Source organism: Panthera leo, chromosome B3 (genome assembly GCF_018350215.1).
Source record: "Panthera leo isolate Ple1 chromosome B3, P.leo_Ple1_pat1.1, whole genome shotgun sequence".
In the NCBI taxonomy this organism is placed as follows: domain Eukaryota; kingdom Metazoa; phylum Chordata; class Mammalia; order Carnivora; family Felidae; genus Panthera; species Panthera leo.
The window spans coordinates 4903959-4919693 of NC_056684.1; the positions used below are offsets into that span (position 1 = coordinate 4903959).

General features: G+C 45.6%; 1 protein-coding gene across 1 annotated transcript in view; it reads left to right on the top strand.

The window, feature by feature from the left end:
* Positions 1–2145: 2145 nt before the first annotated feature.
* The window catches only part of IQGAP1 (IQ motif containing GTPase activating protein 1), a 101158-nt gene continuing 87568 nt past the window's right edge, over positions 2146–15735 (top strand). Inside the window, exons 1-2 of the mRNA XM_042940928.1 lie at positions 2146–2292; positions 4069–4168. Of these exons, the coding sequence (XP_042796862.1) occupies positions 2238–2292; positions 4069–4168 (155 nt within the window). The 5' untranslated portion in view covers positions 2146–2237. The remainder of the gene's footprint in view (positions 2293–4068; positions 4169–15735) is intronic.

Sequence of the window (15735 nt, forward strand, 5' to 3'; positions counted from 1 at the left end):
AGATTGTGAGTTGATATCTTACTAAGTTTGCACATGGAACTGGGCTTTTTAAGAGAAATTTAGATTCATTTTTTGTAAGTTTATTTAATTTATAAGAATTGCTAAGCCTTGAAAAGTTTCTAGGTTAGAAAACTGAAGAAATTAAATGGGAAACCAAATAAATTAAGTTTATAGACATAATTTTAAATGATTGGAGATGTTGAATTAACTAAGTTTGTAAATGGGACCAAAAAGTATTCAAAGTTTCTGAAAAGTGATTGGTAAAATATGCTAGGCTTAGAATAATAAAATTTGTAAGCTGAACTTGACAATTTTAGAAAGAACTAACTTTTGAATTTGTAATAATTAAACCTTTGCCTGTTTTTTTAATTTTTTATTTATTCTCTTAAGTTTATTTTGAAAGAGAGAGAGAGCATGAGTGGGGGTGGGGGGAGGAGAGAGAGAGAGGGAGAGAGAGGGAATCCCAAGCAGGCTTCTCGTTGTCAGAGCAGAGCCTGATGCTGGGCTCATCTCCCGAACCCATGAGATCATGATGCTAGCCAAAATCAAGAGTCCAACGCTCAACCAACTGAGCCACCCAGGCACCACCCTTTGCTTGTTTTTTTAATGGAAAGTGTTTTGTTCTAGGTTTTCAAGGTCCTCGCTTTAATATTTTGAAGGAAGAGCAAATAGTTGAAAAAAGGCTAGACCAAAAAGCCTGGAGTCAGGTTATGAAGGGGCTTATTCGGCATGCTAAGGAACTTGGACCATATCCTGAAGGGAATAATGAGAAAAATGTAAAAAGGAGGAATGCAAAGGCATTTGCACTTTAGGAAGAACACGCTGGTGACAGTGAGGAGTGAGTTGGCCGAAGAGAGAACAGAGATGGTGACAATCTAAACAGTATAATCACAATGGGGATAGAGACAAAAGCAAGACACTTCAGAACACCGGCTGGATATGCGGAGTGAGGCAGGGAGGCTGGGGTGTCCTGATGGCCAACAGAGCACTTCTATTAACAAAGACTATCGTAGGAACAGAGTCGGTGTTCAACACGTTGAATTTGAAGTGTCTGCAGTATTCACAGGGGGACATGTCCATTACACAGCTGAAAATACTGAGTCGGGTCTTTTACAGAGCCTGGTCTGGAAATGTACATTTAAAGCTCTTCAGCAGTTTAAGGTGAGTAAGAATAAAAATATCCAGAAAGAGTGCGTAAAATGGGGGAAAAAAAAAAAACCCAGAAGGAGCGGGCAAAAAAACAGAAGAGGCTAAGAACAGAATTCCAATGAATACCAATATTTTAAGGGCAGGCCACAAGCTGCAAGGGGAAGAGGCATCCTAAAAAAGGGCAAAGAATCCCCTGAGAAAAGAGGAACTTAGGAAGAACAGAGGCAGGGGAAACTAAGAGAAGGAGGCTTGGACAGTCTCCTGTTTTAGCATCCACTTCTCAAGTACGCGGTGTGTGTGTGGGGGGGGGGGTGGTGTTAAGCCGTTCTAATCTGGTGACGAGGGGCGAATCTGGAGAGAAGACTGAGGCCAGGCTGCAGGGCTGTGCCTCCCTTATGGCAGTTTGGGTCCTGCTTCTGTTCCTCAAGAACACTTTGGGTCACTGCAAAGGACGCCTTCCTGGAGCGCTTTGGTGCAAAGGAGTTTAGCTCCACCGGCAGGGGAAAAGAGGAGGGGCCATGGTTTTTATTTCAAGCCTTTTTTTTTTTTTTTTTTTTAAACTTTTATGTGCTTTTATTTAACGCTGAATTTAATCCCGGTCCATAAGCTTTTGTTTCTTCTGGAATATCTTTTTCTTCTGCGCAACCTCCTCTTCTAGTTTAGGAACAATATGCTGTTTCGGTTAGGCGGCGTTCTCTGTCCCCGAGGTGCGGTGGGGCGGCGGCCGGCAGGGCAGGGCTCCAGGGCGGGGGCCGCCTTTCCCGCGGAGCGAGGAGGACCGCGAGCGCCGGGGACGGGTGGGCTCCGCCCCCTTCCTTCCGCCTCCAGAGGGCGTTACCGTCAGGGGCGGGGATTGGGCGGGGCTGAGCGGCTCGGGCTCCGCCCCCACCCCAGCTGCCTTCGGCGCGGCAGGGCGAGGCGCGGCAGGGCGGGGCCGGAGGGGCGGGGTCGGATGGGGCGGGGCCGACGGGGCGGGGCGGGGCCTCAGGGAGCAAGGCAGCCCGCGCACTCTGCAGGAGCCGCAGCTGCCGTCGGCCGCGCCTTCAAGGTCTCACCGCTTCCTCAGCAGAGACCCGGGCTCGGCCGCCATGTCCGCCACGGACGATGTTGACGGACTGGGCGTGGTCCGGCCGCACTATGGCTGTGAGTGCGGGGCTCTGCGGCGCGGGGGCTTCGGGGCCGGGCTCGCTGCCTCCGAGGCGCCTTTTTCCCGGGGGGCTCGGGCGGGCGGGCGCGGCAGGGCGGCTGCGGGCCGCGCGGACCCGGAAGAGCCGGCCGGGCCGGGCGGCGGGCGGGAGGGGCGGCGAGGCGCGCGACCTGGGCTCGGAGGCGGCGGCGGCGGGGACGCAGGCGGCCCTCTTCGCCTGAGCCCGGGCGCCGCGACGCGAGGGGCCCCACCCAGAGCCTCCCGCCTCGCAGCGCCGCCGAGATTTGGGGGAGACGGCCTAGGGTGAGGTGGCAGGAGGCCGGGGCAGGGCGTGTCCCGGAGCGCTGGGCTCCGCTCGCGCTTCGCGGGGAGGCGCTGCCCCGGGTGCCGCCTGCGACGTGGACCCGGGGTCGGGACCTGCGGGGGGCCCCGGCCAGCGGAGACGTGCGGCCCGGGGCGGGCCACTTCACCTTGCTCGGGCTTCGTTCCCTGGTCAGGCTTTCAAAAATTAAAACAGAGAGAGAGAGAGAGAAAAAAAAAAAAAAAAAAAAAAAAAGAAAGAAAAAAAGAAAAAAAAGAACCCCTGTGACTTCCTCATTTTTCCGAACCTCGTTTTCTGTAGCCGTCCAGGGGACGGCACTGAGCTTGTAGGCGGCCCAGCTACCGCTGGCCGCAGGAGGGTCCTTTGGAATCCTGAGATTTCGTTTTTATTTTCTCTTGTGAGAGTGATGGTCCGCTTTTAGGATAATTTCACTCAACAGTTATGTGTGAGGGATTGTGTCACGTTTGTGAAATTAGTAAGAGCAGGCCCTGCCTGCCAAGAGCGTCTCAATCAGAGAAGGACAGGTGTACGAGCTAATGATAGCGAGGTGTAAGAAAGATAAAAGATGCTGAGCCAGCCGGGCAAAAGCAGGAAGGTGGATGTGGCGGAGGGGTGGGGGGAAGGCGGTAAGAACGCAGGTAGTGACACGTGAACGGAGCTCTGGCGGATGCTGCGTGACGTTGGGCAGCGTGGGGTCAGAGACAAGGCTGGGGGAAAGAGCACCAAGGGCCCGGAGTGGTGGGGGCCGAGCGGGGTAGGGCACACAGTGGTGGGGAGAGGGAGAAGAGTTTCCAGAAGTAGTTGGGGCCAAATTGGAAAAGGCCTTGAATGCCATCCCAAGGAGTCAGGAGTCGATGCCATACCCCGGGTGCCCATGAAGTTGGCAGATTTGAGACAGACTGCCTGGGTTGGAATCCAGGCCCGGCAACCGCTTATTAGCGGTAGAGCTAAGAGCACCCGGCCTCAGTTTCCTCATCTGTAAAATGGGAGTGATAATCAGAGCATTGTTGTGGGACTTCCGTGAGAGAATGCATGTAAGGCGTTGCACATAATTACCGCCACTTAGTTCTCAATGACTGCTGCCTTGGGTTATTAATAAACAAGGGGAAAACAACACTCTCAGCTCTGTATTGGGAGAGAGTCTGGTAGATAGACCAGAACAGAGTTGGGCCAAAATCTCAACTCAGTATTTGTCAAGTGACAACAAACTTGTACTAAAATTTCGTACAAGTCTGTATGATGACACTTTTAACAAAAGGGTAAGACGAATGTAGTTGAAACCCCCTAGTTCCTGTTTTAGGAAAGTCCTCGTAGTGCATCTGGCCATCCACACGTCCACAGGTTACCCTGACCTGCCAGGTGACTAACAGGAATTTGATGCCGTGGCTTTCTTTTATCTGTCAGAAGGGTTACAGATTCTTGTGTTTACATTCTTCCTTTCATGTTTTAGCTGTCCTGGATAATGAGAGACTCACTGCAGAGGAGATGGACGAAAGGAGACGTCAGAATGTGGCTTATGAGTACCTTTGTCATTTGGAAGAAGCAAAGAGGTAAGGATTGGCCGGCTGCAGAGAAGGGAGCTGTTGTGATGTGAACACAGATAAAGATCTCTTTGAATATGTCCTAGGTGTGACTGTCGGAGGCTGGTAGTTTGAAGGAATAAGTATAGGTAGGGTATTTATTCGCGGGAACAAGTGGCCTCGATAGCAGCTTATCGTGAAACTCTGATGGGCGCTTATGTATTCTGAAAAATTCCCAGATCTGTGTTTGGTTTTATGCGTATCGTGCATGTTTTGGGGCACTACGCGCTGTAGGGGAGAATAGCAGTTTGTGGGGGTTTTTTCCCCCAAACTTTTCTTTTGCGTGTGTCTTTTTAAGTAGGCTCCATACCCAACACGGGGCTTGAACTCAGGACCCTGAGATCAAGAATCACAGGCTTCATGATTGAGCCAGCCAGGCGGCCCAGAAATAGCATTTTGGTTTTTTTTGAAATAGCATTTTTTGAAGTTTAAAGTTCTTAGCCTGGTGTTTCACTGGTTTTGATTTATATATGAATTGGATTCATTTTCCTCTTGGTAGGACTCTGGGGAAAGGTCCACCGGTTTGGCAGTATTCCAAGTTTACCGGAGTCACCATCCTCTGCATTTTTTGGGAAGTGAACGTATAAGGGCGGTTTTCCCTTTTCAGATGCTGGGACATCTGGTGGTCTTACTCTTAGAGTGTCTATTTGCTATCAGTGGTTCAGTTTTGTTTTGGTGCTGGTATTCCTTTGCAAGGCCCCAGGGCAGATAGATATAATTACAGATGTTGTTTCCTACGTGTGAGCTTTGGTGGAAAAGGCCAGCATGGGGTAATGAAAGGTATTTGTGATCAAAGTCCAATGAAAATCAAGGATGTTTCAGTAGTGTTAACAAACAAGAGTATTTTTGTTTTGTTAATTCTGAGGCTCTTAAAACACTTTTAGGAAAGTCCAGAGAACAATACAACAAACATCCATGTGTTCCTGAAGTTACAAGTGTTAGCCTTTCAGCTCTTTTCCTTTTCCTCTCGAAAGACATGGTCCCTTTTGTGCCCCTCCCTGGTTCTGTTTTCCTTCTTCCGTCCCTGGGACTCTCTAACAGCATTCTGATGTCTTGAATCCAGGCTTCTTTGCTGAGCTTAAACCTCTTCCCTTAGACTGGGTACAGGGGGGCGGTTAGTGGTGATTTAGGTGGGGAGAATGATAATAACACTTGTTTTTCTAAATAGAAGGTTAGACAGCAGGAAGTGAATATGTGATTAGAAAAGAGGAGGGGCGCCCGGTGGCTCAGTCGGTTAAAGGACCCACTCTTGATTTTGGCTCAGGTCATGATCTCGGTCCCGAGATAGAGCCCCACATCAGCTCTAAGCTGAGCGTGGAGGCTCCTTGAGATCCTCTCTGCCCCTGCCCTGCTCGCTCGCTTGCTCTCTCTCTCTCAAAATAAATAAACTTAAAAAAAAAAGAAAAGGGGATGTTTCTCATATGAAGTGTGTAAGGGCCCCATGGAAAAAAAAGATTAGGTCCCTGTTACTTAAACTGTGGACTAGATCTAGTTTTGGAAAGTCAAAGAATTTGAAAGCCGTAGCTGGAATGAGAGGCCATCCTGTGTCTCTGTTGCGGTGACCTGGGGATGAGAGGGAAGAACCCCAACTCCCTTCCTTCCTCCATCCGAGGCAGTTCTGCTTTTGTTTTAAACTTGGGTTTCCACAGTAAAATTCCCTTTTTACAGAGCGTCTTGGCTACCACTCCCTTGCCACCGCTACTCTAGTTCAACGCCTCTTCCACTTTAACCATTTCATGTCAGTGAGGAAGCTGAAGCCTGAGTCTGCATGGTCTACTTGTAGTTTTCTTGACTGAAGATTAGTTTTTTGAAAGGCAGTCGTGCAGTGGTTCTCAACCAAGTGTGTGCATTAGGTCACCCGGGGAACTTAAAAATACAGATATCTCGGCCTTACCATAGAGACTCTGATTCTGTAGGTCTGGAAGGTCCAGATACCTGTATATCTTATTTAAGTTTATTTATTTTTTGAGAGAGAGAGCGAGCAGTGAGCGTGGGGTGGGGGCAGAGAGAGAAGGAGAGAAAGAATCCCAAGCAGGCTCTGCACTGATAGCACAGAGCCTGATGCAGGGCTCGAACCCATGAACTGCGAGATCATGACCTGAGCCAAAATCAAGAGTCGGACACTCAACCGACCGAGCCACCAGGCGCCCCTATACCTATATATTTTAAATGGTTCTGGGGGCGCCTGGGTGGCTCAGTCGGTTAAGCGTCCGACTTCAGCCAGGTCACGATCTCACGGTCCGTGAGTTCGAGCCCCGTGTCGGGCTCTGGGCTGATGGCTCAGAGCCTGGAGCCTGCTTCTGATTCTGTGTCTCCCTCTCTCTCTGCCCCTCCCCTGTTCATGCTCTGTCTCAAAAATAAATAAACGTTAAAAAAAAAAATTAAAAAAAAAAATGGTTCTGGTGGTTCTGATAGGCTCCCCCTTAGTTGAGAAGCAAGATTTAAAATAGTTTTAGAGCTCTGCGTTATGATAGCCTGACGAGAATGGTGCTTTCTATCACATTTCCTTCTTTGCGTATTCTGTCTGCTCATTTCCATCTGCTCTAGGGCCGTTCTTTTCTGTTGGGAGTTTTCCCTCAACCCTGAGATCCAGAGTCGGACTGAGCCACTCAGGTGTCCCTCTGAGGTGTTTTTTCCAGAATAGAAAAGTAGCCCATTTCCTTTAACATCCATGATCACCTGCAGTGTTTTTTAGTTGGCTACTTTTGCATACTTAGGAAGTGACCGAGGAAGTGAGGCATTGGTGATACTCGTTATTTTTTATGCTTTGGGTTATAAGGGAGGGTATAATAGTGGCGTATTGTCCTTTTGGCCTGGCATCGTGGAAACGTGCCTGATTTATTTTAGGGAGGCAATCCCAGGATGCGGTGGTGGTTGTTGTTGAAAGCTTTGATTAGAAAATCAAGTTGGGAGCGTGTATTTAGATTTTACTACCAGGGGGGGCTAGGAAGAAGCCTGGGGTGCCCTGCAGAGAATAGAAGACTGGGATCCCTACTGGCCGTATGAAGCGGCTGCTGCCACCCTTAAAAAGCGTTTGAGGTAAACCACGGACAGATCACATGCTCTCCCGTCGTAGCTGGGGCTTTAGCTCCCGTTGTGTTTTCTACCCTGGTGAGCCGGGCTGTCCCCGTGTGCTGTTGGCGCCCCACTTTCCCCTCTAGCGCAAGCCCAGTTTGCCTTTTTGGATCGGCCCCCATCCTGTTTCCTTCATCACCTCCACCCCTCCCGAGTTGGAGGAGCCCCAGGGTCTGGAATTCACACCCCTTCCAAGTCCAGGAAGAAAGGTCGGAGAGATCCAGGAGAGAAAAGGTTTCCCCCTTCGGTTCTATTTCTAGTACTGCTACTCCTCCCCCTGGAAGCTCCACCTTGGAGTACAGTGGCTCCATTGTGTATCCCAGGGCACTCCATTTTCTCCCGTACCTGTAACAGAGCTCTTCCCTGGGAAGAGAGGAGATTGTGTAGAGAGGGTGAAGACGGTGTGTGGAGACAGTGAGTGCAGGGGTGTTTGTAGAGAAATGAGGGTGTGCTGTGGGTTCATGTTTCCCTGAAAGGTTGAGTGGGAAGATTTAGGACTGATTCCGTGAAAGTGTGCACCTAGAGTGATTGGGAATAAGAAAATAGATTCTGCTTTCCCCTATTTTTTGGAGAGTAGCTTTAATATGGAAATTAAGTTACTATTTTAAGGAAATATCTGAGGATTCAGGGCTTTTTGTTACGAGCTGCAGAGCAGACCAAGGACTTGAAATGTGGGTTTATTTTTTAATTTTTATTTTTTAAAAAAGTTTTGATGTTTTTATTTATTTTTGAGACAGAGAGAGACAGAGCATGAGCAGGGGAGGGGCAGAGAGAGAGGGAGACACAGAATCGGAAGCAGGCTCCAGGCTCTGAGCTGTCAGCACAGAGCCCCACGCGGGGCTCGAACCCACGGACTGTGAGATCGTGACCCGAGCTGAAGTCGGACGCTTAACCGACTGAGCCACCCAGGTGCCCCAAAATGTGGGTTTATTTTGATCTTTTTGCCTGTTCTGATTGTCTTCACATTTGTTTGGTCTGTGGAATAGCTGTATGGTAGAGATGACTAGCATTTTCACTTAGTTGAGAGAGGCGAAGTGTAAACATGTGAGCTACACTAGGCGCTCAGGTCTTGGAGAGGAGAAAGTGATACAGAGAAGGATCAGAATGTTCACGTGAACAGACCCAGGAAGAGAACATATCAGGCCGGGCAGGACGCGTAGTCTGCAGTCAGGAGAATGTATAAATGGAAACAGGAGAAAATTCAGTTAGTTTAAAGGTCACAGGAAGAAAGTTAATCCCAGCACTCTCTGGGGTTGAAGGTTAAGGGTCCCTTCTTTCAGAGGCTTGCTGTAATGCCCTTTCAAGACCTGTCATGGGCCACCTTTCTCTTGCTGTGTCCATACGCTACCTGAAGGGGCAGGGCATACCCCCCCCGCCCCCCCCAGCACACCCCCAGCCCCGTGTAGAAGGGAAAGCAGGGCTCTGGCTGGTTGGAGACTGGCAGAGACTTCGCATTGTTAACAAGAGCATGGCACTAAACAGGCACTCTTCCTTCTGTAATTTAGGGGAATTGAAACAGTGTCTTGGAAAAAAAGCAGTTCTTGAGAACAGATTCTCTTTTGTGCATATGACTTTGTTGTTGGCATTGAACATTTTCTAGGATGGGCTCTTTAGATCTCTACATGGGAGCAGAATTCAGTAACATCTGGATATATCCAGGCTGGCACACCATGATCATGAAAGCAAGTTAAGGATATTTAAGATTAGGCAAGAAAAAAAAAAAAATGGGTAGGTGAGGGGATTCAGAAGAACAGTACCTTACCCATCAGCCTCTACAATTCTCAAATGGAGGAATATCCCTTCATTTTTTAGGAGGTTGACCTATGTTTTCCTTTTACAGATGAGAAAACTAAATTGCCTCATGACACCCTGTGTGAGTCAGAGGGTCACATAGATATAGCTACTTAATGGCACATTGGGACTACAAGCCGGGTACGTTCATGTATTCATAATTAGCAAGGTGAAGTATGGGGTGGGATTTAGTCTTAACTCTGAAAATGATGATACAGATGGAAACCTCACTTCCATTTTCTGAAACTTACCTTGGTGCACCTGCCTTGGACAGACTCAGAGGTAAGAAGTTGGTTGCATTTAAAAGTGCCTTTATTAAAGTTGTTCAAGCTAAGAGTGCCTTTTGCACAAACGAAGGATTAGTTCCTACTGTGGTCAGAAAAGCGTTTTACTGCTTTTTACCCTGTGGTGTAGCTGAGACACTCAGCAAAATTTACAATGAAGAAATATGGAGAGTAATCTGGTATGTATTAGGCAGTCAGCTATCGTTGGTACTAAGAAAAGTCATACTACTCATAATACTGAGTAATTATAAGTATTATGAGTAATCTCATAATACTTATAATTAATTAAAACAGACATTTAAAAAACCTGAAACATTTGGGGCACCTGGGTGGCTCAGTCTGTTAAGCGTCCAGACTTCAGCTCAGGTCACGATCTCATGGTTTGTGAGTTCAAGCCCCGTGATGGGCTCTGTGCTGACAGCTCAGTCTGCTTCGGATTCTGTGTCTCCTCTCTCTCTGCCCCTCCCCCACTAACACTCTGTCTCTCTCTCTCTCTCTCTCTCTCTCTGTCAAAAATAAACATTAAAAAAAATAAACAAACAAACCTGAAATGTTTTAAAAAACTTGGCTGTTGGGATATGCGAAGTGGGATATGCGAAGTGAAAAGAGTGAGGATTTTCAGTTTTGGCAGGTGTGATTTCTGATTCAGGTTTAGCAAGTTGTTTAACTTGAGGGAGTGAGCCTAAATCTGTGCTTTGCAGAATGGAGATACTCCGCATCTTCTGGAGGTGCTGTGAGGGCTAAGTGCCTGGCATAGTGGCTGAAATGCAGTGGGCACTGGGTAAATGTATTCTTTATCCTGGCCCTTGGGGCAAAAGCAGATTTAACATAAAGGTGATGAGGCATTAGTAAACTTTTCTGGAGAATTTTCTGGGCACTTTCAAAGTCCTAAAGGTTTGTAGCCTTAGTTTTTTCACTTCAGATTTAAGCTTGTGTTTCACAGGAAACTCAAATAAGAAGATACATCTAGGGAGTTGGGGTGGGGGGTGTGAGAAGACTTTTTCTTTTCTTTTCTTTTTTTTTTTTCCATTAAATGTTTATTTATTTGAGAGAGAGGGAGGAAGAGCGGGCTTGAACTCGGGGCTCGATCCCACCAATGGTGAGATCATGACCTGAGCCAAAACCAAGAGACACTTAACTGACTAAGCCACCCAGGCACCCCAAGACGTTTCCTTTTTATTTTAGTGCTCTTCGGTAGATTTAAAATGCTTTTTACAATGATCATGAATTTTATAATAAAGAAAAAAGAAAGGGCCTGAGTAAAAGGAAAAGTTGTAGATAATTTTTAGATAGTTGTATTCACAAATTTAGATCTTTTAATTGCTATATCGTTGTCTTAATTACTATTTTCAGTGGTTACATAACATCCATAATTTATTTAGACTTATTCCAGTTTAAAATGATATTGCTTTGATTGCTGGAAAGTTTAAACGTTTTTCCCATGTACTTGTTTATCAATTTTATTTTGGGGCGCCTGGGTGGCTCAGTCGGTTAAGCGGCCGACTTCGGCTCAGGTCACGATCTCACAGTCCGTGAGTTCGAGCCCCGCATCGGGCTCTGTGCTGACCGCTCAGAGCCTGGAGCCTGTTTCAGATTCTGTGTCTCCCTCTCTCTCTGACCCTCCCCTGTTCATGCTCTGTCTCTCTCTGTCTCAAAAATAAATAAACGTTAAAAAAAATTTTTTTTTTATTTTATTCACATTGTGGATGAGGTTGTCTAATAGAGTCATGATGTTAACTTTCATAAGCTCTCTTATAATATGGTCAACCTCCTGTTGTATTTGCTACCAATATTTTCTCTTGATTTGCCATTTTGGTTTTTCACTGTACAGAAGTTTTATTTTTTCATTTTGTTAAATTTCTTTAAGATTTTATTTTTAAGTAATCTCCACATTCAACGTGGGGCTTAAATCTACAACCATGAGATCAAGAGTCACGCACAAGGGGCGCCTGGGTGGCTCAGTCGGTTGGGCGTCCGACTTCGGCTCAGGTCACGATCTCACGGTCCGTGAGTTCGAGCCCCGCGTCGGGCTCTGGGCTGATGGCTCAGAGCCTGGAGCCTGTTTCCGATTCTGTGTCTCCCTCTCTCTCTGCCCCTCCCCCGTTCATGCTCTGTCTCTCTCTGTCTCAAAAATAAAATAAACGTTAAAAAAAAAAAAAAAAATTAAAAAAAAAAAAAATTAAAAAAAAAAATTAAAAAAAAAAAAAAAAGAGTCACGCACAATACTGACTGAGCCAGCCAGGTGCCCCTGTACAGAAGTTTTCAATTTTATGCAATTCAAATGTTAATCTTTCTCTTTGCAATTTCTTTGATCAATTCAAAGCCATAGTTCAAATTCTCCAAAGCCTTGCTAAAATGTGAAGTCTTATATTGTTAGCTTTTTTCAATTTAATGCTTAATTTTTGTTAGGAATCTAAGTCTTTAAATCTCATGGTGTTTGTAAATTATTCTGTCATTTTAGGGGTGCCTGGATGGCTCAGTCGGTTAAGCATCTGACTCTTGATTTAGGCTCATGATCTGATGGGTCATGGGCTTGTGAAATTGGGCCCCTCATTGGGCTCTGTGCTGATAGCACGAGTCTGCTTGGGATTCTCTCTCTCTCTCTCTCTCTCTCTCTCTCTCTCTCTCTCCCCCTCTCCCTCTCCCTCTCCCTCTCCCTCTCCCTCTCCCTCTCCCTCTCCCTCTCCCTCTCCCTCTCCCTCTCCCTCTCTCCCCCTTCCTCCCCTCCTCCCCTCCCTCCCTCTCTCCCCCCCTCTCTCTGCCCCTCTCTCTCTGCCCTTCCCCTGCTCACACCCTCACACTCAAAATAAATAAATTTTATGCAAATTATTCTGTCATTTAAAAAAAAATCCCTCTTGTTGCCTTTTTAAAAAATACTTATCTTTTTTTTATTAAAATTTTTTTTTAAAATGTTTATTTATTTTTGAGACACAGCATGAATGGGGAAGGTCAGAGAGAGAGGGAGACACAGAATCCGAAGCAGGCTCCAGGCTCCTAGCTGTCAGCACAGAGCCCGACATGGGGCTCCAACCCACAAACCATGAGGTTGTGACCTGAGCCGAAGTCGGACGCTTAACCGACTGAGCCACCCAGGCGCCCCAAAAAGTACTCATTTTTGAGAACGAGAGAGAGCACGAGCTCACACAGGCGAGGGAGGAGCAGAGAGAGAGGGGAGATACAGAATCTGAAGCAGGCTTCAGGCTCCCAGCTGTTAGCACAGAGCCCCATGCGGGGCTGGAACCCACAAACCTCGAGATCATGACCTGAGCTGAAGCTGGGTGCTTAACCAACTGAGTCACCCAGGAGCCCCTAAATTATTCTGTCACCTAAAAATAATTTTTTTACAACCTGTTAGCAATCAATGTCTACTTTGTCAAATATTAAATTAAGTACAGTTCTATTTCTACACTCTTCTTTTATGGTAAACTATATTTCATTTTTCTTGAGAAAATGTGTAGAACTTAGAAACCTCTAAAGCTGGCTTGATTTTAGTTCCATGACAAATGACTTTTTTCTGTTTTGTTTTTGCCTCACGATTTTCCATGATTTGAAACTTGTGGAGTTCTTTCTTAAAGTTTCCTTGAGTTATATATTAGAGTTGATGTTGGCTTAGTAATTTTGCCTGTAATGTGGAGACTCTTGATTTATATTATCTTTCTGGTTTGTTTGTTTTTGTTTTGTGTTGTGTTTGTTTTAGCTCTAAGGAGTTGTACCTCTAATAATTAGTTCTGACTCATTAGTTCCGTCTTGGGGTACCTGTTGGTAGGTTAGATCTCTGTAGTTTGTTTTATGGCTATTCTCCATTTTGTCTGTTTATGTTAAATCAGGACTAGATATGTGTCCCACATCTATCTTTTGATTTACTGGATTTTTCTACTGTCTTGGTTTTTTCCCCTTTGGTTCTGTTAATGGTAGTTTCTTTGTCTTATTGCAGTTTTCATTTTGGACTGTTCACTCCTTTTCCCTCTCTATTCTTGTTAATAGATTTAATGGTCTCTAGTTCATGGAGAATAGTGTGACACATATAGCATTCTTTTCAGGTGGAAAAAAGGAGGTTGGAGCCAAGAGTTGGGTTGAATACTTTACCAGTTCCCCTTATTTTCAGTAAGTCTCAGAGTGGGTGTGACCACAGGAAACCAGTGTTAAGAGGCCGGCTAACTGTATAGATTGCCCCCCCATCAAGATTGGGAAAGTCTAATTGGGCTAAGTGGGCTATTTATTTGACTGAATTTGGCATTTATTTCTTCTAGTCTTAGAGTCAGAGTAACAATCGTGTTTGTATATTTTAATGTTCCCCATGAAAGAATAGTAAAAATGTATTTGGGGACCTAAGTTGGCATGTTCTAGGAATTTAATTTTCTGGCTTTGCATGATGACCCATCTCTGATTTCTGCAGAATTTCTTCTGCTTCACAGTTTAGCGATTTGGGGATATCTGTTGGTAGCAGGACCTATTCTGAACATTTTTAAGCCATGCGGTATTTGATGGCTTCTGGTTATTTCCAATTGAGACTGCTAAATAAACCCCTCGCAGGAAGTATTTGTGTAAGAAAGTGCTGGTAGGCAAAGTGAGACCATTCGGAAGTGATTCATATGACCGGGACTGTTTGTTTAAAATTTGGGACCTGGTTGCTTAGAGACCATATCTTTGAGCAAACTGAGTAAAGTGACACTCAAGCGCACAAGTTCTGTGTCCCACCTGACCCAGTCAGGACTGTGCCGCTTGGTTTTTCTTCGAGATGAGCTCCTGCTATTCCGATTGATCCCTGTGCTTTGACAGAACATGAATCAAAAATCTTAAACATATAAATGAAAGATCTGGTTAATGTTTTATTTTGAAGAGAAAGTTTGCTTGCTTAAGCTTGAATGTTGTTTTGAAATTTTTTCTTAAAATTCTATGTTGGGAAGAATTGTTATTTTCCAATAAGGCATTTTATTATAGAAATCTCAATACTTCAAATACTTCAAATAGGGTTACAACGGTTAAAGGGAAACAAACACCCCCCTCTCCCCCCCCAAAAAAAACCCAAAAAGCAAAACCAACCCAAAACTCAAGCCTGCAATTTGCCAGGACATCATGATATAAAATATTTTCTGTCTGGGGCATCTGAGTGGCTTATTCGGTTAGACCCCCAACTCTTGATCTCCGCTCAGGTCACAATTTTGTGGCTCCTTTGGTCGAGCCCCACGTCGGACTCTGCACTGACAGTGCAGTGCCTGCTTGGGATTCTCTGCCTCTCTCTGTCCCTCCCCTGTCCGAGCTCTGTCTCTCTTCTCTCAAAATAAGTAAATAGACATTAAAAAAAAAAAAAGATGAAGAACATTGTTCTGTCTGCCCCGAGATCATCATGTTCCTCTGCCTCTTCACCGTCATTATCAATACCGTGTATTGAGCACTTATATGAGAGTCGCTGTGCTAAGCACTTGGTATGCATTAGCTGATTAGCTGATTCGTGTGATTAGCTCTTCTTAAAGAGGTGCTTATTCTTATCTGCATTTAACAGAAAAGAAAGCAAAGCTTGGAGAGGCTGACTTGCCTGTCTAGTGAGTGGCAGAGCCGGATTTCAGTTCTGGCAAGTGCCCAGACCTGGCAAGTTTGCTGCCGCAGTACCACTGCTTCTAAAAATAATGACAGCGGCAGTAACTGCCTGTAATTAAGTACTTTACACACAACATTACTGCGAGATGGGCATTATTTTTATTTTGAAGAGGGGAAAAAATGAATTAGTATCGCTTGTCTGCTGGCCTCGTGACTATCTGTGGGGTTCAAGCCCAACTTGACACTAGTGCTGTTGACCTCTATAGGCACGGAAGGGGCGACATTGAAGTCCACCATTAAATCTGCTGGTTCCCACAGGTGTTAATTGCCTACCTGTCTGATGGGCAAGCCTGCCCACTTACTGCAGAGTCTTTTGCCTGCCGCTCTGACTGTGTGAGGACCGTTCTCTGATTTGTCCCGTAGCTTTGTGTCTAACTAGTGTTGGACTCTTTTTTTAAATTTTTTTTACTTTGTTTTATACTTGTTTTATTTACTGAAGAGCTAAAGATAGTGATGGATGTACATAAGTAGCTGTTAAATGATTGGTGAAAGATTTATTCATGCTAATAAGAAATGTAGTAAACATAGGGGTGCCTGGCTGGCTCAGTCGGTGGAGCGTGCAACTCTTGAATTTGGGGTCGTGGGTTGGAGCCCCACAGTGGGTGCAGAGATTACTTGAAGTAAAATCTTAAATATAGCAAACGTAAAATCTTAGCTAAGTGATTTTTATAGGTATCTGTGATAAATGTGTATGTTTAACTTTTTTGACCTAACTCTCGCTCGGTAAGATGATTTCCTTGGAAGGGGGAGCGGTTGCAGCAGAGGTGATGTAGTTGAATACGGTGACTT